We start from the raw sequence: 24,595 nt of genomic DNA, 5'->3' as shown, positions 1-24,595 counted from the left end.
TCTATAGAGCACATCCAATTGTCTTTCCCTAAAAAGGGAAGTATAGACTGAAACATGATCATTCAGAACTTCTCTTTTTTGACAGATCTGTTTAGTCTGCTGAGGTCCAAAATATGTCTCCAGTCCCCTGTCTTTTTTGGAACTAAAAATAATCTTGATTAAGTTCCGTATCCTGTCTAATCTGCTGGGACTGGTTGGATGACTCTTTCTTAGCAACGTTTGGACCTCTACTATTGCTTGTTCCCTGTAACTGGGTGGAACGTCTGGGATTATTGTTGTCAATGGAGGGGGGGGTGGCAAAAGGAATGAAATATCCTCTGGAAACTATACTTTGTACCCAGTTGTCATTTATTTTGGGCCAGGTGTCTGGATACAAAGATAAGTGACCCCCGACTGCCTCCAGAGTAGGACAATCGGTCCTCCTTTCAGGAGCGCTGGTAGGGCTTCTCAAAGAACTGGTCTCTGTCGCCCTTGTTTTGCGGATCCCCTCTGCCACGAGGGCGGCGTCTTCCATTATTGCCCCCTCCTCTGCCCCTGGAGGGGGGTTCACCATGTGTGTCCAGAAAGGCTCCTTGGGCTTTTCAGAACCACACCTTTCCTTCCTTTTCACCCTTGGGGTAGGGTCTGGTAGGAGTTGATAAATGGACTCTGATGGCAGAGTCTTTCCTTCCTGCTCACACCTGGTCAGAGTTTCTTTAACTTTGGGCCAGAAAAGGGATGAGCTATTAAAATGGGTGTTGACAAAGGATGACTTAAAGTGCTCCGCGAAGGAACACAAGCACATCCAGGAATGTCTCCTGAGAGCAATTCCTATACCCTCTGCCCTACCTGTTCAATCAGCTGCATATGAAATGAGATGCATGGATGAGTTCACTATGGAATTGAGGGTAGCAAGCTGGGAGGCAACTTTGTCTGAAGCTCCTGCAGCTACTGTACCCTGAAGAACTTCTCCAAGCTCTTTTAGTAGGTCTTATTGTAGTCTCGTAGAATGAGTGAAATAGTTCAGTGAAGGTCGCTGAACTGTATGTGCGCTTCCCATATCTATCCATGATCCTAGAATCTCTGTTAGGAGGATGAATAGAGGAAGAAGCTTCCGACATCTCCTTTTTGGCGGCTGCCGCCACCACCATGGCATCAACTGGCACTCCCTTGGTGAGGAACAACTTATCCTGGGGTGCAGAAATAAATTTGTTAGGCCTCCTAGGGACAGGCTCCATGGTGTCCGGACACTCCCATGCCCTTTGTGAGACCAACTTCATGAGCTCATCGAAGGGTGGAGACACCCACGAGGTGGAGGGTTGAGACCCGAAAGCCTTCAGCTGGACCAACTCGTCTTCACTAGGGTTGGTGGACTTCCAGCCACCTCTCTGCCTAAGGATTTCTAATATCTCAGCAAATGAGATATCCTCAGAGGGGGACCGTGGAGACCCTTCTGATTTATCCAAGTCAGTATTGGATGTGAGAGACTCCTGTGGGGAGTCTAGATGCTGCCGTCTTACAGATTCTCTTCCTGGGAACCTCATCAGTGGGAATTTCTGGTGAGGTCTCAGAAAAGCAAGGCCCACCCAATGGGGCTTCCTGAGGTTCAGGGTCTCTACGCTTAGAAAGGATCTGTGAAGCAGAAGTGGACACAGGTGCTTTTGGGGAGGAGGTAGTTGGATCTGAAGTTGTAGATGTCTTAGGAGACATCACTCTCCTCATGGCTTCGAAGGCACCTCTGCTCCGATGAAAAGGGACTGCTGGATCCGAAGAAACCACCGATTCCCTCGGCACCAGCACAGTGAGCTCCAAACCAGAAGTAGGAGCTGAACTCATCTGAGCTGAGGCTAGGAGAGGCAAAGTCGGAATCGATATGTTGGTCCGAATATCCTCCCCGGACCTGACGGGAGAGTGTTGGCTGCTAGACTCCTCAATAGGCACTGAGGAAGTCCGAGTAAATGGAATCGATGGCAATGGAACTGGCATCAGCTCTGAAGGCTCAACAATCATCAGATCCGACTTCTCCGACTCCGAAGGACCGGTATGGCTTGGAGGAGGAAAAGAAGTCGATGGCATTACAGTTTTAGGTTCTGAAAACACCTGGGTCGGAGCCGACAAAAATTTAGTGAACGCCGGTGCCTGTAGCAACATCTGCACCACACGATCCACATCCAAATAGGACAGGCTGATCGAGGACTGAGATGAATGGATGGATGGAGGCATTGACTGCAGAAGAGGTGACTTTAGAACTTCGGACACTGGTTCCAGGACTGGGGACTGGCTCCGAAAAGACAAGATGCTCAGCTCCAACGGCTGTGGAGCCAACGTCGACTCTTTCTTAGATTTTTTTACTTCCGAAGAAGTCTTAGAAGACTTACTAGATGTACCTTGGTCACGCAAAGCTTCCTGAAAAGATGGTTTCAAAAGTCCTCAATCTATAAGTTTTTTTTTCTTTCCTGAAGAACTCTGGATGAAAAAGAATGGCAAATAGAGCAGCTTTCTTGTAAGTGCAAAGCTCCAAGACAATACACGGTTAACGTGACTATCTGTCACAGACATCTTCTGACCACATTTAGGGCACTTTTTAAATCCTGACTTGGGATGCTTAGCCTGGTCAGCCATAATCAAGTATACAGTATCCAACAAAAAAATCTACTGCACTTTAAATAGATTAGCCACACCCAAACAATGGCAAAGTTAAACTAGTAAATCTAAGTTAGCTAAATAAGCCCTAAAAAACAAATGGGCTGATTAACAATAAACTGACTAAACTGTCACTATTCAAAACACACACACACACACACACACACACACACACACACACACACACACACACACACACACACAAACTACTTATTTAACTACAAGCTATATAATATTGTAAATACACACCAAAGAGAAAGGGAATATTAAAGGCCTATAGAAAAAAACGAAGACCAAAAAGAGCAGAAAATATCTACTGACAAGCTCTAAAAGCTATAACTATTCAAGACTAACTCTAAATATATTTAGAAATAACAATTTTTAAAGATATTACCTGAAAAAGAATTATATGGCCAGAGCTGTGCAAGAAACCCCCGATCTACTGCAGCGGCAAACTATATCTGAGGTAACTCAAGGTGCATCTTGGGATAGGGACTTGGCCTCGATCTGTCTGAATACCTCGAGCTTTGTAGTAGGCCGACTCGGAGCAGAGGATCAGCTCCGAACCAATTTGTAAGAGTGAACATCGACATAGAACCACTTCACATTAAGGGATTCACAGATTCAAAGATATAACTGGTAAGGTAATGAAGGAAATTTAACTATTCATGGATATTAGTTTGTACTTAATACACCAAGAAGAGACATTTTGATGTGGCAAAATATTCTGAGGCAATTTTAAGTCTACTTAGAATAAAAAAAGAAAACTTAAGAACTAAAATAAAGGCTATATCAGTAAACTATGTACCCATCCATAAACTGATTCAGCAATACTTGTGCTTATGGGGAACATAAGGTGTATGGGTTGAAAAGGATTTTATTACAACAGCTGGAAGGTCTTACAATATGGACAGAAAGGGACTAAAACCATTTTCACAACTTGTAGCTTTGGTCTTGTATACAAGTCAGGTATATTTTTTTTATCAACCACAGGAGAAGTTGTGGATAATAATAAACAATTGAATTAATTTACTTGGGAGGGGGGAGGGTAAGAATTATGAGCGATAAATTGATATTCTCCACATAAAAAGGTGACTTAGCATTACCAGATTACATTTTATTTTTATATTTGTTCAGTGAATATAGGGTTTCTGTCTACAATTCTATTTCTTTCATTGAATATTGTGAGCTGTCTCTCTCTCTCTGCAAAGTAGTGGGGGTTACTGTTGTTCCACTTCATTCATATTCAGTGTTAACTCTTAGCCTATAGGTTTAATCTGTGGTTGTAAGTGCTAGTCATATATCTTTGAAATCATTTCAGCAATAGCTGTTTGGGTGGTTGCTTTATATCTACAATCAACTGCATTACAAGCTGGGATAAGCACAAACTTGCAGTGTTAACGATAGTATTGCATTTTATTTTTATATTTATTTGTTCAGTGAATATAGTGTTTCTGTCTGCAATTCTGTTATTTCTTTCATTGAATATTGTGAGCTGTTCCCCACCCTCCTTCCATTGAATATTGTGAGCTGTTCCCCACCCTCCTTCCCTGGGGTCTTCTTATAGTTGGTGGCTTTGCAGTTGCCCGCCCCTACTATAAATTTGATCTGGGAAACTCCTGTCAGTCTAGTGTCATTAGCTCATTCTACCTAATATAAAGAGAACACTTGAGAAGGCCAACCCCACTTAGTTTCCTAACCTTCTGCTTCTCCATTCCCTTTACAAAAAAAAAACTTTGCTAGAATCTCCCTGTGTTCTGCTTAACTGTAACAAAAACATTTACGCTTGTTTGCTGCCTTTCCTGTAACTAGTCTAGTCCAGATACAGATTTGATATATCCAGGACTGTTTGTAAGCTTCTGAACCCCTCCCAAACCTGTCTGTGTTGGAGGGAAGCCTGCTAGCTTATCAGTGGGAGTGGTAAGCACTAGGTAACCTATCTACCACATAAGGAGTGATTTCTGGACCAGAAATTGTAGTTACTGGCCATATGGGCAGTTTTTGCATCTCTCTGATCCAGATTCCGCATTTGCACTTGTTCCCCCCTTCCTTTAACTAGTCTAGTCCAGATACAGATTTGCTGTATCCAGGACTGTTTGTAAGCTCCTGAGCCCCCAAGCCTTTCTGCGTTGGAGGGAAGCCTTCTAGCTCATCAGTGGGAGTGGTAAGCACTAGGTAACCTATCTACCACATAAGCAGTGGTTCTAGCTCAGAAACTGTAGTTACTGGCAGTTTGGGCAGTTTTTCCATCTCTCTCAACTTTGATTCAAGAGCCCGCATTTGCACTTGTTTCCACCCTTTCCTGTAACTAGTCTAGTCCAGATACAGATTTGCTGTATCCAGGACTGTTTGTAAGCTCTTGAGCCCGGCAAGCCTTTCTGTGTTGGAGGGAAGCCTTCTAGCTTATCAGTGGAAGTGGTAAGCACTAGGTAACATATCTACTACATAAGGAGTGGTTTCTGGCCCAGAAATTGTAGTTATTGGCCGTTTGGGCAATTTTCCCAGCTCTCTCAACTTTCTGATTTAAAAGTCACATTTGCACTTGTTTCTTTCCTGTAACTAGTCTACTTCAGATACAGATTCTTGGTTTTAGCACTTGAATTTGTTTATTCATGCTGAGCACTTGCTCAGAACTTGATGTAAGCACTAAATAAACTACAAATTACTACAGTACTTAACCTTCGTCATTACCTAGAGGAAAACAAGTTTTGTACTTTCATTCCTCACCTGCTTAGAGAAAAACAGCTCTTGTACTCACTTTCCTCACTTGTCTAGAGGAAAATAGTTTTTTTATTCAGGCATGTCCAAGGGTCAGCTCCCAATGTTCTCTCCTGTCTATATGATGAATCTGGGCATCTTGGGGCAATGTAGCAATTGCCTCATGTACACAGACAACCCTCTCCTCTTACCAACCAACACTACAATTTGTGAGAGATGCACTTATCTAGCCAAACTGGAGGTAAAGCTCTCTCCATTCAAGACTGAACTGGACAGACAAGAGGAGAAGGTAAACACTTGCACCACACCACACTCATCACATACGTCCCACTAAACCTACATCACCAAAATCCACACATAGAAACACAAAAACATTTGTGGAGGCTCTCAATAAAAATCTGCTCAAGCAACAGAGACCTCCAAAGCAGAAACACAATCAACCTCCACCCCCCCAACACTACCCAAATGACACAGCCCACAGACTCAGTGTGCCACTCAGCCACAGCCCATAAGGCAAAACAACATACCCAACACACTAGTCATAGGTGACTCTATTCTCGGGCACACCGATGTCCCACTCACCAGGCTAAACAAGGAGAAAGTTACTGTTAGCTGTCTGTCGGGTGCCAGGATCTGCCACATAACCCATGCACTCAGGTCACAACACAAGTACAAATGTCACTGTCCATGTTGGTGTGAATGACCTGAGGTGTACCTCCCTGGACTACATGAAGAGACATGGAAGAGCTCTCTGATCTTGCAGCCCAGGCAGGTATGACCCTAGCCCTGAGAACTGCAGTACAAGGACAAAATGATTTGACTTCAACAACTGGCTAAGCTTCTGGTGTCATTCTAAGGGGATCCAGTATCTGTCTGCTTGGGATGACATGGTCAACAGACCAAGATGCTTTGCCAGAGATGGCCTGCACCTGTCACCCCTGGGATTCCGTAACAGGAACAGGCAAGCAAAAAAAATGCTACTTAATACTAGAAGTCTAAATCTCAAAATGCACTCCCTCAAGGCACTCCTTAAAATGGAGAACACCGATATCTGTGCAGTGACTGAGACCTGGTTCAAGGCTCCAGAGTACACACCTGCATTACCAGGCTATAACTCGTACCACACTTTTCAGCCATCTAACCTGGACCGGAACACCAAAGGCAGAGCAGTGTCCATATTCATTAAGGATATCCACACCTCCAGCCTAGTTGCTCAGCATAATGCATCTGAGGTTATCCATGTGCAACTAACTCTGGGTAAAACTGCAATCCAAATTGTAGCTTGCTACAGATCCCCCATCATGCCCCAGGATTCCCACTCCTCTTTTCTTGATATACTAGAAAATATTAGGGTTCAACCAAACACCCTAATAATGGGCGATTTCAACTACCCCACCATTAACTGGGAAAACTCCTCATGTACCATCTCCTTCACTCAACGCTTTCTGGAATTCATAAATTCCAATGCCCTGGATCAACTTATCCACACCCCCACCAGGGGGAACAATATCCTAGACCTAGTCATTACCAACATGAGTGACCGGTGTTCCACACCTGGTCAACTCCTCATTGGTCAGATCAGACCATAAGCTAATCATCCTAGATATCCACACTCCACCCCCACCCCTCATTAAGGAAACCACAGTAAAAAATTTCTCCAAAGCCAACTTCATGCTTCTTAAGACAGAAGTGGCGAACTTCATGACACCCATGCAGAGGACAATACAGTTACAACTGCTAAATCCTACACAAATGCACTCTATAAGCAATTACATGAATGCATGGATCGTGCTACCCCAAACAGAACCAAGATGCTATCCTCCAAAAAAAAAGGAAGCCAATCTGGTGGTCCACTGCCATAAACAAACTCTACAACAGAAGGAAGAAACTGTTGCAAAAGAGAGTAAAATCTCATGAGTGGAGGAGCTCCCTGGTCAGCCTCAGCAAGAAGCTAAGATCCCTTATAAGATCCTCCAAAGCTAGCTATGAAAATAAAACCACCACTGATTCTACGGACAACCACAAAGCATTCTACAGCTATGTCAAGAATCTCAATGGCAACACTCAGATCTGCTCTGAGTTACAGTACAACGGCATGAAAATTACAGAACCAACTGATTATTGCCAACATCCTGGCGGATAGGTTCAGTGCTAACTTTAACCCCCCTCTCACCCCCTCAAAGGGCCCACATCTATGCAGGAAGAATGCAGAGTCCCTGTAATCACAATTATGCAGGTTAAAGCTGCACTCTCTAAAGCCAAAAACACAGCATCCATGGGACCGGACAACATCCCAGGCTGCGTTTTACATGAACTGGCTCCCAACCTAAGCACCATGTTCAATCAGCCTCACATCAGGATTTGTGCCCACTGAATGGTGCACAGAACAGTTATCCCACTCCACAAAGGGGGAGCCACCACTGATCCTGGGAACTATCATCTTATTAGCCTGACGAGCCTGGTCTGTAAGGCCATGGAATGTATCATCATGGAACTCGTAAACAAAGGCAGTGGTAACCTCCAAACTCTGGACCCCACCCAGTTCGGGTTTGTGAAAGGCAGATCATGCCTCCTGAACCTGATCGACTTCTTTGAGGCAGCCACCAAAGCTGGAGACGAGGGTAAGGTGGTTCACACAGCCTATCTTGACCTCGCCAAGGCTTTCGACACCATCCCCCATTCTGGAATTATAGATAAACTCACTAAACTAGGTATAAATCCTTACGTCACAAGATGGGTTGCTAACTGGCTCACTGACGGAGACCACACTGTAAAAAGTTGCAGACTCCAAATCTGACTTCAAACCAGTGATAAGTGGAATACCACAAGGTTCAGTCCTGGGACCTCTCCTGTTTGGTATCTACTTCTCTGAAATACAGGCCAACACAGAAGGCCTTTGGCTAAGAAAGTTCACAAATGATTGCAAACTAGGAGCCATAGTAGAGTCCCCAAATGATGTGGACATCTTACAGAAGGGCCTCACTGAGACAGATGCCTGGTGTCAGAGCCATGGCCTCAAGCTCAATGCCAAAAAGTGCACTGTCATCCCCTTTGGTAAAAACTTTGTACCCATGAACTACTACATAGGCTGCACTCTACTTAACGCCAAATGTGTGATGAGACCTTGGGACCTTGGTGGACAGTAGTCTCTCCTTTGATAATCACATCGCCACAGTAGTCAGGAAATCCTATGTGGCACACCTCATCACAAAAGGGTTCTCATCCAGGAAAAAAAAGAGGTCATTGTTCCCCTCTACTAGACACTCATTACACCCATTATAGAGTACAACACCGCTTTTGGAATGTACCTCACAAGACATCTGCAGCAGCTGGAAAGGACACAGAAGTACCTCACAAAGAGGATTACTGGCCTCAAACATATACCCTACACTGACGGTCTCAAAAAACTCCAGCTTTACTCCGTAGCATATCGCCTGCTCTGAGGTGATCTCTGCCTAACATATAAAGCTATGTCAAACCCAGAGCTGTTGGACATGCTGCACCTAAAGAAATCCCAATCCCTCAGAGTTACATGCTCTAAGGACCTAAACCTTGTCACCACAATAAATAGGACATGCTGGAGAGATAGATTCCTGTCCCAGAGACTTCCCATACTCTGGAACAAGCTACCCATCTATATCAAGCAAAGTTCCTCATTAGCACTCTTCAAGAAAAATCTTGATGAATGGATAGGAAATAGGAAATACACCCCGGGGATCACTTCTGTGGCTCTGCTCAACAGGGGCACGGGAAAATAACTTTCTTGGGTGGCGTAAGCCAGGGAACCTTGCTGGCTAGGCTTACTTAGGCCCCTGGGCCAATAGCCTAGTACCTACCTATGAACCTATCTATAAAGGCATAGTTTAGAGCTATGCAGTCAATGCTCATAATTCAAGCTGAATGTTATAAATCAAAGTTGAAAGAGAATGATGATGAAAATGGAGGTTCGAGAGGGAGACTTACTAGGATTTTGATTCAAAGCCTTAAGGAAAAGAATGAAAACCATGCCATACAGAATATTACATTTGTAAAGATGATGAAAGTATTTTAAAAAGGTTAAGCCAGCGCAGGAATAGAGAAAAATTTTGCCAATAAGGATGACAGCTATTAGAGTTAAGAAAATAGACAGCAGGGAGCTGGTATTTACTGTACGAAATTAGCAAAATAATGAAGGTACTGAATGCAAATAATTCTTGAAAGAAAGGTAACAGAGTATGATGAGATGATGCAAACATTTAGACTACAGGTTGCAGGCCTTCCCTATCAATGACTGATGAGAGTATAAGCAAACAGCAAGGGTAAATGAGGGAAGAAAAAAATAAATAAAATAAAAAAAGCACTGGTAGAGCTTTTAGCTGACTGTAGAAAGTACGGTTCTGCAAAATCTTATCATAACAGTAGATGTCTTTCTCTTAACTATTGCAACATTCTTCACTAAAGGGATCCCCTGCCAAGGGTAGCCCAACATTCACCAATATAACAAATCCTTAGGGCTTTAAGGATATCTCACACATGCTCCCCACTCATGGTGTAGGGCATAAAGGTGAAGTACAGACGTACATACCTCGAACTGAAAAGCCCCGGGAAGAGCAACAGTCCAAGGATGGAAGGAGGAACACTTGCACCAAAAGGAAAAGAGAGAAAAGAGGGAGGAGGGAGGGGGCAAACACTGCAACAGTGAACAGGAGGACATCTACTGTTATGGTAAGATTTTATACAACTGTACTATGCTCTTCCAAATCACTGTTGCAGTGTTCTTCATTAGAGCAAGTACAAAAGATCAAGAGGAAACTTGGGAAGAGGAAGGCCCAGAAGAATCATTCAGAAAACCATGCAGAATCGTTCTGGGAAAGCCATCTCTTGCTCTGGAATTAACATCCAATTTGTAATGCTTAGTAAAGGTATGGACAGAGGGCCAAGGAGCAGCATCAAGGATGAAGTGGTATCCAAGGCTTTGGAACAAAGCACAGAGGAAGCTTATAGTCCTGGTAGAATAAGCCTTTACAGAAGCAGAAAAGTTATTCCCATGAAAAGAGTAACAAAAAGAAATTGCCTTAGAGATCTACGAAGAAATGGTTTCCTTAGAAACAGCCAAACCTACAGATCTAGGATGAAAAGAAATAAAAAGTTGCTCAGATTTGTGAATGGTCTTAAGTCTTATCCAAATAACACCCGAGCTGTCTATGCAAATCCAAGGTGAGAAGAACTTTCTCATTAGCAGACTGTGGAGAAGGAAAAATGTGGGCAAATTAATAGACTGATTAAGAGAATGCATTAACCACCTTGGGCATAAAAGAAGGATTAGTAAGAAGAGACACCCTGTCCCTATGTAAAAACAAAAAAAGAACAAGCATAAAGGTCTGAAGCTCAGACACTTTCTTAACTGAAGTAAGGACCATACACAATGCTGAAAGGAAACTGAAGATGTAGGCTCAAAAGGAGCTTGAGTCAAAATTTCAAGAACAAAATTAAAGGTCCCAGGAATGAGGAATAGGTTCCCTGGGAGTCACAATATGAGGGATGTCTAAGAAATTGTTTGACCTCATACCTAGAGACCAAAGGAGGAGTCAAAGGCAGACAAGCAGAAATAGCCAAAAGTTGAGCTTTATCTGAAGAATATGCCATCTCAGCATGGAGCAATTCACACAAAAAGAACCAGAGGAATCTCCACAGAAAGTGGATCCAGATTACAAACACGGTACCAGAGAGAAAATCTCTTCCATTTGGACACACAAGATTTCCTGGTAGTGGGTTTCCTGGCCTCCTGAAAAACCTAAATCACATCTTCAGAAAAAACAATGTCTACAAGGGATCAAAACCCTATCACCCACAATGTCAAATGAATTGTGGACATGATGGATGAGAGACCCCTCGTCTTGTGTGAGTAGGTCCATACTGTGGGGTAACTTGTGGTGACTGCCCCCTGGCTAGTTGCAGAAGACGGAACCAGTGCTGTCTAGGCCAAAAGGGAGTCACCAACACGATTTTAGGGGAGTCTTGCTCTATTCTGAGCAGGACCCTTGGTATGAGAGAAAGTGGAAGGAAGGCGTACAGAAACCTCCCCATCCAAGAAAAAGATAGGGCGTCCACCTTTCATGTCAGAGGACTTGAGACACTGGTGCAAAAAACAGGAAGCTGTCTATTCACAGGGGAGACAAAACAGATCTACCTGCAGAGTACCCTACTGGTGGACAATGTTCAATAACACATCTCTGTGAAGCATCCACTTGTGAGCCTGTGTTATAGACCTGCTCAGTGTGTCCACCACAATGTTTTGGCTGAAGGAATATAAACAGCATGAAGCGTCACCTGATACTGCACGGCCAGATCCCAAACTCGAGGAGCTAGTCTGCACAGTAGGTAGGACCATGTTCCCCTTTGCTTGTTGATATACCAACATCACTGTGGTATTGTCTGTAAAGATTTTACAGAGGCCCTGGAAGAAAAGAGTACAAAAGACCTGAAGAGTATTGATGCTGATATGGTCATATGGGTCAGATAATAGCCAAAAGGCCAGGGTAGCAGCAGTCCACATCTTTTTGCCCAGACACTCCATGGCCCTCCTGTCTTGGTCAGAAGGAAGCAATTTAGTAAAAGGCAAGAGCTTAGAAGGTTTGAAGAGACAGACAACAGAGGGGTCAGCAGAAGGACATTTGTAAAGACATTTACATTTATCAGGCACCTTATAAAACCTGTCAGGCTTTTTAGGGTCTGAAGGTTACGAATCAGGAGCCTGAGAAGCTGCTGCAAGTTTCCAGAAGGGCAGCCAGGAGAAGAGAAATAGCAGAAGGCTTAGGAGACTCCATCTGCAGGAGTTCATACCTTTGCTGGATGTCAGAAACCCAAGAACAATTCCATTTAAAGAATTCCATCATATGAGAGAGAGTATCCCCAACAGAGAGTTTTTCAGAGGAAGAATCTGGGCTAATGGAATCTACATCCTCAGAACCAAAGTCCAATGGAGAAGGAATGTGACAGGAATGCGCCAAGGACTCTTCCTCCAAGCCTGTCTTCATCAGAAGAGTCCTGCTACCTAGGCCTCTTAAGTGGAGTACATGACCAAGGGGGAACAGGGACAGAAACTCCCTGGAGAGACTTCAAGGCCATGAGTGCATTAAACAACCAGTGTAAAATCCTGCCAGTCATGCTGGGGATCTTTGGGGGGCAGGGGAGATGTGCTTAGTTCTCTTCTTCTTCAAGGGGACATCAGCTCTAAACACCCTAGGAGGTTCCAACGCTTGCTGACATTCAATGCAGTGGGAATCTCCTCCTGAAAGTACAGTTGTGTACACTTACCATAAATGTAGATGTTCGAGTGTAGTCACTGTTGCAGTCATCACACTTGGGTTACCTGCCTGCAGGTAGCTGTCAGTCGGCCTGGATAACAGATTCTTGTGATTTCTGCATCCGATGCTGTCTCCTCTTCCATGATGTCAGGTAGTCAGGGGTGTAAAACATGCAGCCGACGCCATTACATCAGTTTTTCTTGCACCAGATGTCAGGAGCCCCCAAAATAGTAAGCAATTACATGGTGTGGAACGCTTCCAGTAAAAAGTAAATACCAAAGCCATAAAATATGGCCAAAAAAGAGGGCAGGTAGAAAGTATAGATAAGTCAGGGGGCTGAAGGGAGGGTAACCAGGACTGCAAAAGTGAATACACTCGAACATTTACATTTATAGTAAGTGTACACAACTGTACTATGTTCATCATGTTTCACTGTTGCAGTCATTACACTTGGGTTGATTTCCAAAGCTGAGGAAGGGTGGAGGCAGTCAAGAAGTATTAAGGCTGGTTAGCAGGCCTTGGAAGACTGCTGTAACAAATTCAGCTCTGGATTTAGAAAAGACAGGTAAATGGCAATGCTTGGTGAAGGTGTGTACAGAACTCCAGGTTGCAGCATCCAGTATGTCCCTGGTAGGGACTCCCCTGAGAAATGCTGTAGAGGTTGAGTTAGACTTAGTGGAATGGGTTCTGATCTCCTGTAGGGTAGATTTTCCATGGTGTTTGTAGCAGAAATGGATGCAGTGTTCTATCCATTTGGAGATGGTTTGCTTTGAAATGGCCTTACCCTCTCTGCCCCTGTAGCAAAGCTGACCAGCAGCTGGTCAGATTTTCTGAAAGGTTTAGTCCTGTCAAGGTGGAACCTAAGCTGTCTGTGCACGTCCAAGGAGTGCAGGAGCCTTTCCCCTTTATTTTGAGGATTAGGGAAAAAGGTGGGTAAATGGCTGGATTGGTTTAAAGCCACACTGGATACCACCTTGGGCATACATGATGGGTTAAGTCCTAAGGGAAATCCTGTCCACATGGAAGATAATGAAGGGTTCCATAGCCATAAGGGCCTGCAGACATTCTTCTTGCTGAAGTGATGGGCTAGCAGTAAGGCTGTTTTCCAAGAGAGGAATTTTAACTCTGCTGTAGCAGCAGGCTCAAAAGGGGGAAGCATGAGCTTCTCTAATACAAAGTTAAGGTCTGAGAATGCACTTTGATCGTCTGTTTCCTAGGCATAGTGCAAACTCTGGGCCTGAGAAATTCGGTAGTTTTAGTCTGAATCGAAGTAGTCGGTTTAATATGAACATCGGAAGGTCTGAATACATCCTCAGAAGCCGGTGCCTGCACAGCAGCTCCGGACCCATCCAAGGTAGAGACATCTGCAGGTTCCATAGTCGAAGAAGCATCTTGCGGCACACCGGACTCTGAATGGGTCTCATTAGAGGCCTGCAAATCTGTAGAAGCGGGTATCAGGGGTTGCGAAAGAGCCTCAATGAGTACTGGCGACTAGCTTAACGGAAGTGTCGTTGGCAGTTTTTGACCTATGCGGCTTGTCTGTCTTGATCCTTACGTTTTTTGGGAAGATCAGTGGTCGGATGGCTTATCGAAGCCATTTCAGAATATGGAGCAAAAGAATTTAGCGACAAAGATAGCCCAACGACAAATAGTTTGGGTGTTGAACAGGGCACAAAACCTACAGCGAGGAACGTCGTGGTCTGGGCCTAAACAGGTGATGCAGTAAGAATGAAAATCTCTGTGAGGTATTTGCTTTCCACAGGCAAGACAATTATTAACTTTCTGACATTGGTTAGAGCAAGAAAAAATAATCCCCAACGGGGTACTTTGCTTTGGAAGACTTCAGGTCTGAAACTCGAATAACCAAAATTTCAGGTAGTGGCCGACCGGCACTTGTGAACTGCTTCTGCTTCGGGCTCCACTCGGTAAGAAAAGCTGATGTAATGGTGTTTGCTGCATGTTTTATACCCCTTGACAACCTGACGTCATGGAAGCGATGAAAGCATCCGACGCAGAAAACCCAAGACTCTGGTATTCGGGCCAACTGAGGGCTACCTGCAGGCAGATAATCAAAGTGTGATGACTGCAACAGTGAAACACGAAGAACATCAAGAATCTGCAGAATGCCCCTTGGTCCCTAAGATATGATCAGCCAAGGTTTCCCCTCAACATCTGCAACAGACATGTGAGAAACTGGATCCTTGCTGGCCTCTGACATGGTTGTGGCAGTGGAATCTGACAGAACACCTGAATAATCCTCCGACCTTTCACCAGTCTTGAGAGATGCATCCAGAGGAGGCAGTACAACAACTGAATTTGATCTAACTTTTTTTGGTCGTCTTCTTGGCAGATGACTTACCCTTGAGACAGGATGATTCTGCCATAGCACCTCATGCCAACAACTTAAGATATTGGTTCTCAAGGTAGACAAAGAGGAGAGACAACTACGAAGGGTCTTAAGGACAAATGCTTCACAAATTGAGCACTTAATATGGTCGTGAGATGCACCCAAGCAAAAAAAGACACTGCTCGTGATGCTCCTTATGGGGAAATCTGTCTCTCACAATGACATTGTCCCTTTCTGAAAACCAAAAGAAAAATGAGATAAGAAGAAAAACCCAATAGGGCACTTATCTGAAAATAGCTTGGTAACTAGCACAAACGAAGGAGCATTCAGACCAATGACTGAATATGGTGTTCAGACTGCAAAGACGTTCTGAGGCATGTATGTCCATATATCACCTTTATGCCCTACACTGTGAAAGGGAAGCAAATGTGTGATGTACAATGTCCTTAAAATCCTAACACTGTGGTATACTGGCCAGATGTTGGGCTACCCTTGGCAGGAGATCCCTTTAGTGAAGAATACTGCAACAGTGATATGGAAGGACATCAGAAGCTACTGTTAAATTTGGGAAAATTAGTAGAATGCATAAAACATTGCCTGATAAATACAGTAATATTTTCAGAGAAGGTTAGAAAAGACTGAGAAAATAGAATGGAAAGGTATTTTACAAAGGAACAATGGAAATAAATGCCTAAGGATCCCAAGTATGCAACAATGTCTAGAAGGTTTAGGATTTGTGCAAGGAAGTGTTTGCATTATTATTTTTATACCCAAGTAGGCTGCAGCTTTTTCCCTCAGGTAGACAGCAAATGACGGAGGTATGATGACAAAGATTAAAGTAATTGGGAACATGTTTTTTTGTTTGGGGGGGGGGCGTTTATGAGCTGGCTGACTAAAAATTCACTACAGAGTATCTTAATGGAAATGTGGAAGGCTCAAATATTTGTAATTAAGGAGACATATTCTCTGTACATATACCTATTCCTCTAACATGTCATATTAATTTCTAAAAAAACAAGTTTAAGTCCCTTAAGCAGTGTTCCTTACAGTAACTAATGAAACTAATAATGCTTTACAGTGGGTAGTTCATGCCAAGAAGGGCAGCTTTCTAGGTAAAGGGGATAGTGTTAAACAGAATATTTTGTATTTCATTGTAATTTTTTAATTTTTGAAGGCACAGCAGAAAGATGGGCTCCATTTTTCAGGTGCACACAGCTACAAGTAACTGGCAAGAAAGCAGTTCAGGTCATCAAGGAAACACAGGACCTAAAAAAGGCTAGTCCTTACTCCCAACCCCATGATGCCTTAGATCTGGACTTTTCTTCCTTTACCTTGAACTTGTTTGCCTCATGCAAGATGTTCTTAGACAAATGGTCTTCTACAAATTCTTTCAAGCAGATCATTTAACTATGCTCACTGCTCAGTCCCATCTCTAGAAAACAGCAAAAATGAACCTCAAGCCACAAACACTGAAAACTGGCCATTTTAAACCTCAGGCAAACACTGCCAGTATTACAAGAATCAAATTAGAATGGGAAAAGCAAACTTGTCATTTCATAAACCAGAATGGTTACTCAAACTTCTCTTTCCTTAATGACTGCAGACACCTTAATGTGATGACTATAAGGAGATTGAGAACTTGCAAACTAGGAATGAGGTGATGAATAGATTCTAATTAATCCCAGAAGACCAGATGCCAGTGGGTCAAAGGAATGTGCTTCCTAAGAATAGGATACCAAAACTTTAAATGTGTATTAAAACAGGACAAAATCTTACCACCTGCACCCAAGTTCAAAGTAAGACCCATTGATTAAACAAACAACAAAAAAATAATAATATGTAAAGTCCCAAATGGATGTATCAGCTAAATAATACAAAATATGTATTTGCTTGCAGTTTAAATATGCAAAGAAAGAATACAAGTACAGTATATAAGAGAATAAAGTTTACTAAGCTGCCCCCTCAAAAAATCAGATTCAGCTTAAGTGTATATCCGAGACACAGATATAAAATAAAAAGGGGAAATGCATACCCTATTAAATCTACGTAGATGAATAATGTTCATAAGTCCATACAATCAAGTGAGAAAAATGAAAAAAAAATTAATTAAAAAAAAGATGTAACAGACCACAAGTGCTGAACAGAAGCATTTCATTTTAGCAGGTAGCATAGTGCTTCAAAAGGCTGATAAACAAAATCTTTGAGACGATTTTCTGTTTTGTGCTGGACTTCCGTTTCTGAAAAAGTTAAATAGTGATACAGTACACAGCCTAGGTTAGTGGTGATTTTCAAATGTTCATATGCCCAGGCTCCTCTGCTGACTGGCAATTTAGGCTGCAGTATTAGTGGTAGCTTGGCATTGCATTCACTGTACTGTCTCAAGACTAACAAGTCAAGGCAAGTCTAACTACTTTGTTTAACAGCCTCTACATGTCCTCACCTGCTGAATGATATAGATGCCATAATGTAGCTGCTGTCGTTGAAGGAAAGGGTGCAAGAAGTAGAGAAGGTGTCGGAGATGTGGCTCACGGTTACGGTAAGGCACAATAACGGCAGTCTTACTGCGAGCGTCACAGTTTGAGGGATGATAAATGCCTCCAGGGAGAACAAAAGGGTTTCTACGTTGTACCTCATCCATGCTGGGAACACTGCTGAAGACGATTGTCAAGGGACCCACTGTAGGAACATAAACAGAACATAATTACCAGCAGAAAACAAGGTCATCTTCTTTGCATGTAGTTGAACAGACTGGTTTATTTGACATGAAGACTAAAGTTGTTTCCACAGAAGACTTCTGAAACCTGATAATTACTTACCTCCTTGGGCAATATCCCATACAAAATGTCCAAGCATTAAAGAACAATTCATGAAACTTGACATCTTTACTCACTGCCAGAATAAATAAAGACCACTCAGATTAAGAATTGTTGCACTGTCTTTCATACTGCTGCTAAATGACAAGTGCTGGCTGTAATACTGCACTTTAAAAAAACATTATTTTGCCCTACTAAATAAATTGGGTTTCATTTCCATCAAAAACTTTAGTGAAGTTCCTATGTAGCCAAACTCCTATTTCCAGAATTCACAGCCCTGCTGCTTTACTCAGACGTTTTTGAGCTGGAAATCTGAGAAGTGGCAGTAAGATTTCTTTCAACTTGTAAATGTGACGCCAGCTCTTTTAAACTTAGCCTGATACCTTGAAACAATTCTGAGGTAATGGATGTCATAGCAGAAGCAGCTTTTTTGACAAATAACTTTTTTTCTTCAGTTTCAGCAGTTCTGCCATTAAAATACTACACAAAACTTTTTAAAGCACCACCAGTGTTTTGCAGCTGTATACTAAAACACAGCTTTCAAAAAATAGGAAAAATGATACTGAAAGCAATAATGATTTTAAGATCAGGAAGGCACAGAAACTGATGAACTCTGACTGAAATGATACAAGAGAGTCATTGACAGAAATAAAGAATCCAACACACCAACCATGCTTAAAAACAAAACGACCATATAATTACTACAACCTGCTGATAATACTGCAAGACCATTTGAAATGGTTTCTTTGATCACACGGTTGTTAATTTTTGCCAGTCTTCTGCACAATTGAAAGTTTTCCCCTTAACTGAAAATTCAAGGTACAAGACTAAGGAATCAGAGTTCTCATGGTACAGCAGGTGGGCAGGGGAGGTCACCTAGCTTGTCTGCAACTTTGAAGGCACTTCTTATTTGGAAGTTGACTGGCATCTTATCCTGCCATGGCCTGTTGCTTCTGTTTCTTGAAACAAGGCATTTTGGGCTAAATAAAGTTGGGAAATAAATCTACAACTGCCTTTAATTTTCACTTTTTCAGCATGGTGTGTGAATTGGCTGAAGCATTGATTAGTTCCAGTTTTATCACTATCTGCATTGAGCTCTGAGCTCCATCAGGTATGGTTACTGCTGCATTTTATGTTTATATGGCTACATTCTCTTCAGAGCCAGATCCTGGTCAAATGGGGACCTAGACAGGGTAAAATATTGGATCCCTCCCATACCCAGTCACCCCAGCTGCCCCACACACAGCCCTCTCCCAGCCATTCCAGTGTCCCCTTATTTGGCTATTTCTCGGCAGCTACTATAAACACTGCTTAAACCTTTCAGGTGCATACTGTTTTCTGCTTTACTTTTACAATTATTATAGACATGGATTTAATGTAAAACTTTTATTTCAAATTTTATAGCACAAACATTAATTAGAAGTTATGTACTTACCATAACGTTCCATCTGAGTAGGTGTATTCATTTGTCTGCAACCTGTGGGTTATGGATCAGATATCGGATCCGAACCGGCATGGTTTTCCAGCTATGGATCCGAGCTCTCAGCTCCTCCCCTCACCCATAATGCCCTGCTCTCCCTACATGACCTCAGATCGAGTTTGCCATAAATCAAAATACCCTAGAAAGGGTAACACGTAATATGCAGGAAACTGACAAGGCCAGGGGGATAGGAGGGCGGGATGGTTGCAGACAAATGAATACACCTACTCAGATGGAACATTATGGTAAGTACATAACTTCTAAATCTGAAGTAGGAGATTCATTCGTCTGCAACCTGTAGGACAGAGTCCCCAGCTACCTGAATCTTGGGTGGCCGTCATGGAAGGATATTCCGGAGCACCGCGGAGCCAAAGGATGCTCTACCTCTAGATGTAATATCCAACTTGTAGTGGGAAATAAAGGTGTGAGATGAAGCCCAAGTGGCTGCTGAACAAATATCATCCAGAGGAATCCTAGCTTTAAAGGCCGCTGAGGTAGAGACTGACCGGGTTGAATGGGCATGTACTCCCTCCGGTGCGGGCCTCCCAGAAGCTTGATAAGCCAATAAGATGCACTGCGAAATCCAGCGTGATAAGGAGACTTTGGAAATTGGTTTACCCAAATTAAATTTAGCAAAGGAAATAAACAACTGGTCGGATTGCCTATGACCAGCTGTCCTGTTCAGATAAAATCGAAGTTGCCTGTGAACATCTAAGGAATGTAGCTTGTATTCACCTTTGTTTTGATATTTAGGAAAGAAAACAGGGAGGTTTAATGGATTGATTAATATTTGCTTCTGAAGCTACCTTAGGAAGAAAGGACGGGTTGGTCCTGAGGTATACCCGGTCCGGATGAAAGACCAAGTAAGGAGGCTTGATGGATAAGGCTTGAAGTTCCGAAACTCTCTTGGCCGAGGTAATGGCTACTAAAAAGGCCGCCTTGAGAGATAAAAATTTTAGATCTACCGTGGCCGCAGGTTCGAAGGGGGGAGCGGTCAAGGCCTGAAGAACCAAAGAAAGGTCCCATGGAGGAACCACTTGCTTAACAGGGGGGGTCTAAGAAGAAAAGTACCTTTTAGGAAGATTTTACACAATTTGGCAGACATCAGTGGATTGGAGTCATGACCAATATGATAGTGAGAAATTGCCGCAAGTTGTACTTTGACCGTGGAACTGCTGGCACCATCATTAAAAAGAGTGGTTAGGAAGTCAAGCACCAGAGGAAGGGGAACTGTGAAGGGGTCTAGACCTTGCCACTCCACCCAAATGGAGAACCGTTTCCACTTGCTGCGGTAAACTTTCCTGGTAGATGGTTTATGAGCCGCTACCAGGATGGCCTTAACGGGAGACGAAATACCGGGAGTCCTGATTAGGAGTGGAACTGGAGCAGCCAAGCGGTTAGCTTCAGGTTGTCCAGATTCAGGGTTGATAGATGGGACGGGTGAGATATCAGATCTGGAATGGGATCTAGAATCCAAGGTGGATTCACTGAGTGAGACCTTAGGAAAGGGAACCAGATCTGTCGAGGCCAGAATGGGGCAATGAGAATCACTCTGCACCCCAACCGAGAGGCTTTCTGAAGAACTTGGAGCATCAGAGGCAAAGGAGGGTAAGCGTAAAGAAGACCGGGGGGCCAAGCATGCACCAGAGCGTCTCTTGGGGTATCTCCGGGAGGAGGGATTAGAGCGAAAAAACTGTCGCACTTGGTGTTTGAGGGAGACGCAAAAAGATCGCAACAAGGAGTTCCCCACTGTGCGAAGATGTGTTTCGCTACTTGAGCATTGAGAGACCACTCGTAAGGGGATGTTGGACCGACCTGGAATATGCGTTGCGATGAGAAAGCGGTTGGTGGAGATTGCCCATTCCCACACTCTCATGGCTTCTCGACAAAGAGGGTAAAGACCTGGTTCCCCCCTGTTTGTTGATGTACCAGATGACAGACATGTTGTCTGACTGAATCGCAATAGTTCCCAAGGGAAGAAAGGCCTGTAGTGCTTGCAACGCTAAGAGCACTGCTCTCATCTCTAGAACATTGATATGCAGTAAGGTCTCTGAATCGTTCCACGTACCTTGGACCGTCCGGCCTGCAAAGTGCCCCCCCCCACCCGAGGCGGGAGGTGTCCGTGGTCACCGTGGCGAGAGGGGGAGAAGCACAAAAGGGGCAGCCTCCGTGGAGATCCTGTGAGTGGAGCCACCACAAGAGGGACCGCTTGCAAGCCTTGCTGATCGCAATGGGATGATGCATAGGAAGAGCAAGATAAGACCACTGAACTAGGAGTGTCCATTGAAGGACCCGCATATTGAACCTGACGTGAGGTAGAAGAGCTATCGCTGCTGCCATGGACCCTAGAGCCCTCAGGACCAATTCCGCCAGAACTGAGCTGGAGTGGAGGATGGCCCGCACCTGGAGCTGTAGATTCTGAACTCTGTCCGCAGTGAGGAAGGCTCTTAACTGTCTCGTGTCTAACCTGGCACCTATAAAATCTATGAATTGCGTAGGGGCTAGGTTTGATTTTTCTGCATTTATTGTGATGCCCAGGCGGGGAGCTAGATGGAGAAAGGAGTCTCGCGCCAATAACAGTAGATGCCTTGTTGGGGCGGTAAGGAGCCAGTCGTCCAGATATGGGAAGACCTGTACCCCCTGAAGCCTCAGGTGGGCCGCTACCACTGCTAATACTTTGGTGAACACCCTGGGGGCTGTAGTGAGACCAAAGGGAAGGACCCTGAATTGGTAGTGACTGGCTCCCAGCCGGAAGCGAAGAAACCTCCTGGAGCGTCTGTCCATTAGAATGTGGTAGTACGCATCCTTGAGGTCTATAGAGCACATCCAGTGATTTTCTCCCAGAAGGGGGAGAATGGACTGCAAGGTAACCATTCGGAACTTCTCCTTGGGAACTGCCAGGTTTAAGAGTGACAGGTCTAATACTGGTCTTAGGTCCCCCGTCTTTTTTGGCACTAAAAAGAACCTGGAGTAGAACCCTGATCCGATCTGGTCTGGGTGGCTCTTTTCTTCAGCAGATGGCCAATTTCTGCCAAAGCGGCCTCCCACTGACCGGGTGGAACGTCGGGGAGGGACTTCAATTTTGGGATGTGATGAAACGGAATGAGGTATCCTCTGGATATGATGCGGAGGACCCAGCGGTCTGATGTTATGGACTCCCATGCCGCTAGGTGCTCCGAGAAACGCCCCCCGACTGCCTCCAGAGTGGAGCAGCCGGGCAACCCTTCAGGGCTGCTGAGCGGGCCGTTCAGAGAAAGGTTCTCTGGACCCGAAGTTCCTGGGAGCCCCTCTGCCCCTGGGGCGGCGTCTTCCCTGTCCTCCTCTGCCACGGAAGGACTGGTTGTCCGGAGCGGGTTGGGACTGCTGCGACTTCCGGAACCACATCTTCTTTTGGCCCTTTTGGTTCCTAGAATAGGACCTCTGGGGCACAGAGAAGCGGATTCCGACGGCAGACAGCGTCTTCCCGTCCTTCTCGCTCTGGGTCAAAGTATCGCGAACAGTTTTGCCAAAAAGGGCAGAACCATCGAAGGGAGCGTTCGCGAATGACGCCTTGAAGGGCTCCGTGAAATCGCAATGGCGGAGCCAGGCCTGTCGTCTAGTAACTAGGCCTACCCCTGCAGCTCTAGCGGCTCCCTCCGTAGCATGGGACAGTAACCGCATAGAGGAATTAGTCACGGACCTGAGAGTGGCCATACGGGTGGAGTGCAACAGTTTGTCCTCCTCCGACATGGACTCTGGGGGGGATGCAGCGTATTCCTTGATAAGATCGCGCTGCATCCTGATCACATGTGCCAAGTAGTTGAGCGCCCTCACTGAAAAGGTCGCTGAACTAAACATTCGCTTCCCTAAGCGGTCCATCATCCGAGACTCCTTGCTCGGAGGATGGACTGAGGGACTCTCCTGGGCGAGTTCCCTCTTGGTGACTGCAGCCGTCAACATGGCATCTACCGGAGGCCCCTTGCTCCAGTGGGCATGGTCTGCCGGGGGACTAAGGATGCGGTCTGGCCTTTTGGGGATTGGCTCCACGGTGTCCGGTTCCTTCCACGCCCTGGTGGTAATTAGGTCCACCAGGGGGTCGGCAGGAGGGGACACCCAAGAGGTAGACGGGCCCGCTTCAAATGCCTCCAAGAACACGGACTCGTCCGAGGAAGACTTGGGGGCAGACCACCCCCCCCTTATGCGAAGCATTTCCATGATGTCTCCAAAGGAGACATCCTCGGGGGGTGATCTTGGGGAGCCTTCCCCTTCCTCCAAATCCGTGTCTTCTGTGAGAGACTCGGGGGAGTCTATGTGCCTCCTTTTACACATATGCTTGCGAGGTGCATCCTCAGGGGGGCTGTCCAAGGAACCCTCGCAAGCGGTGTCCTGTTCCAATGGAACAACTTGGGGCAATGGAGCGGGCTGTCCCAGTGGCCGTATGGTGGAAGCCTGACCTAGTGCAGATGGAGCGCGGGAAGGAGCCGAAGCAAGTGCCGGGGTCCCGGAAACCCTCAACAGGGCCCTCTCCACTACATCAAAAGCCGAGGGGGAGCCAACCTCGACCAAAGGATCCGATAATCGGCTCCCCCTCGGATCCGAAGAGTGGATCGGAGCCGGCCCCGAGGCATTCGGATCCGAGGGGGCAGTGCGCTCCGACACCAACGGCGCCGAAGGAGCACTAATCCCCCCGGATCCGAAGCTCGGATCCAGGCTCCGAGAGGTTGGATCCGAAGCACTCGAGGGCAGGGTCGGATCCGAAGTACCTAGTACTATCGGCGCCGACCCACCCCCGGCTCCGAAGCTGCTCAGCTCCAATCGCTCCGAACCTGGGTAGCGGGTCGGAGAAGGAGCTATAGGTTTGAAAAAGGGGGTCGAGCTCCCCCCCCAGAGGGGGGGGGGGAGGCAGGAGCACTCCCCATCTGCATCTGGGCCTGGATGAACCTTCTCATCATCCGGTCCAGATCAGCGTCAGATAAACTATAAGTAGATCTCGACGAGGCTACCGAGGTAGGCCTTGAGTGCCTCCTCGATAGCCTCGACGGAGATCGGGTCTCCTCCTCCTCAGGTCCCGGTGAGAAGCAGACTGGAGACCGGAGCCGAGGAGGGGGAGAGCTGGTAGACAAGGAGGCCGGAGGAGAAGCCCGCTTGGCAGGCGGGGCCGAAACAGAGGTCTCGGCCCGCCGCTTGTGGTGCTTCTCTCTCCGGTCCTTTTTTCTTGCTTCCCTCTCCTCCAAACCACTAGAGGGAGGTTGAGTCCCAGGTGGAGGAGGGGGAGCAGGAGAGGAGGGAACCGAAGACACGGTACCCCCTGAAGGAGCGGTAGCCGAAGCAGTGTCCGGGGGCAGAAGTC

General features: G+C 45.3%; 1 protein-coding gene across 2 annotated transcripts in view; it reads right to left on the bottom strand.

Moving 5' to 3' along the window:
* Positions 1 to 24,595, bottom strand: part of LOC122791616 (beta-1,4-galactosyltransferase 3-like) — a 1,219,943-nt gene that overhangs the window by 481,248 nt on the left and 714,100 nt on the right. For both annotated transcript variants that reach the window (XM_044059417.1, XM_044059416.1), the window contains exon 4: positions 17,414 to 17,649. In XM_044059417.1, the coding sequence (XP_043915352.1) occupies positions 17,414 to 17,649 (236 nt within the window). The remainder of the gene's footprint in view (positions 1 to 17,413; positions 17,650 to 24,595) is intronic.

The sequence above is a fragment of the Protopterus annectens genome, chromosome 17.part0, assembly GCF_019279795.1.
Source record: "Protopterus annectens isolate FY-2018-M chromosome 17.part0, PAN1.0, whole genome shotgun sequence".
Classification (NCBI taxonomy): Eukaryota; Metazoa; Chordata; order Ceratodontiformes; family Protopteridae; genus Protopterus; species Protopterus annectens.
This window is presented reverse-complemented; position numbering and strand designations above follow the sequence as displayed.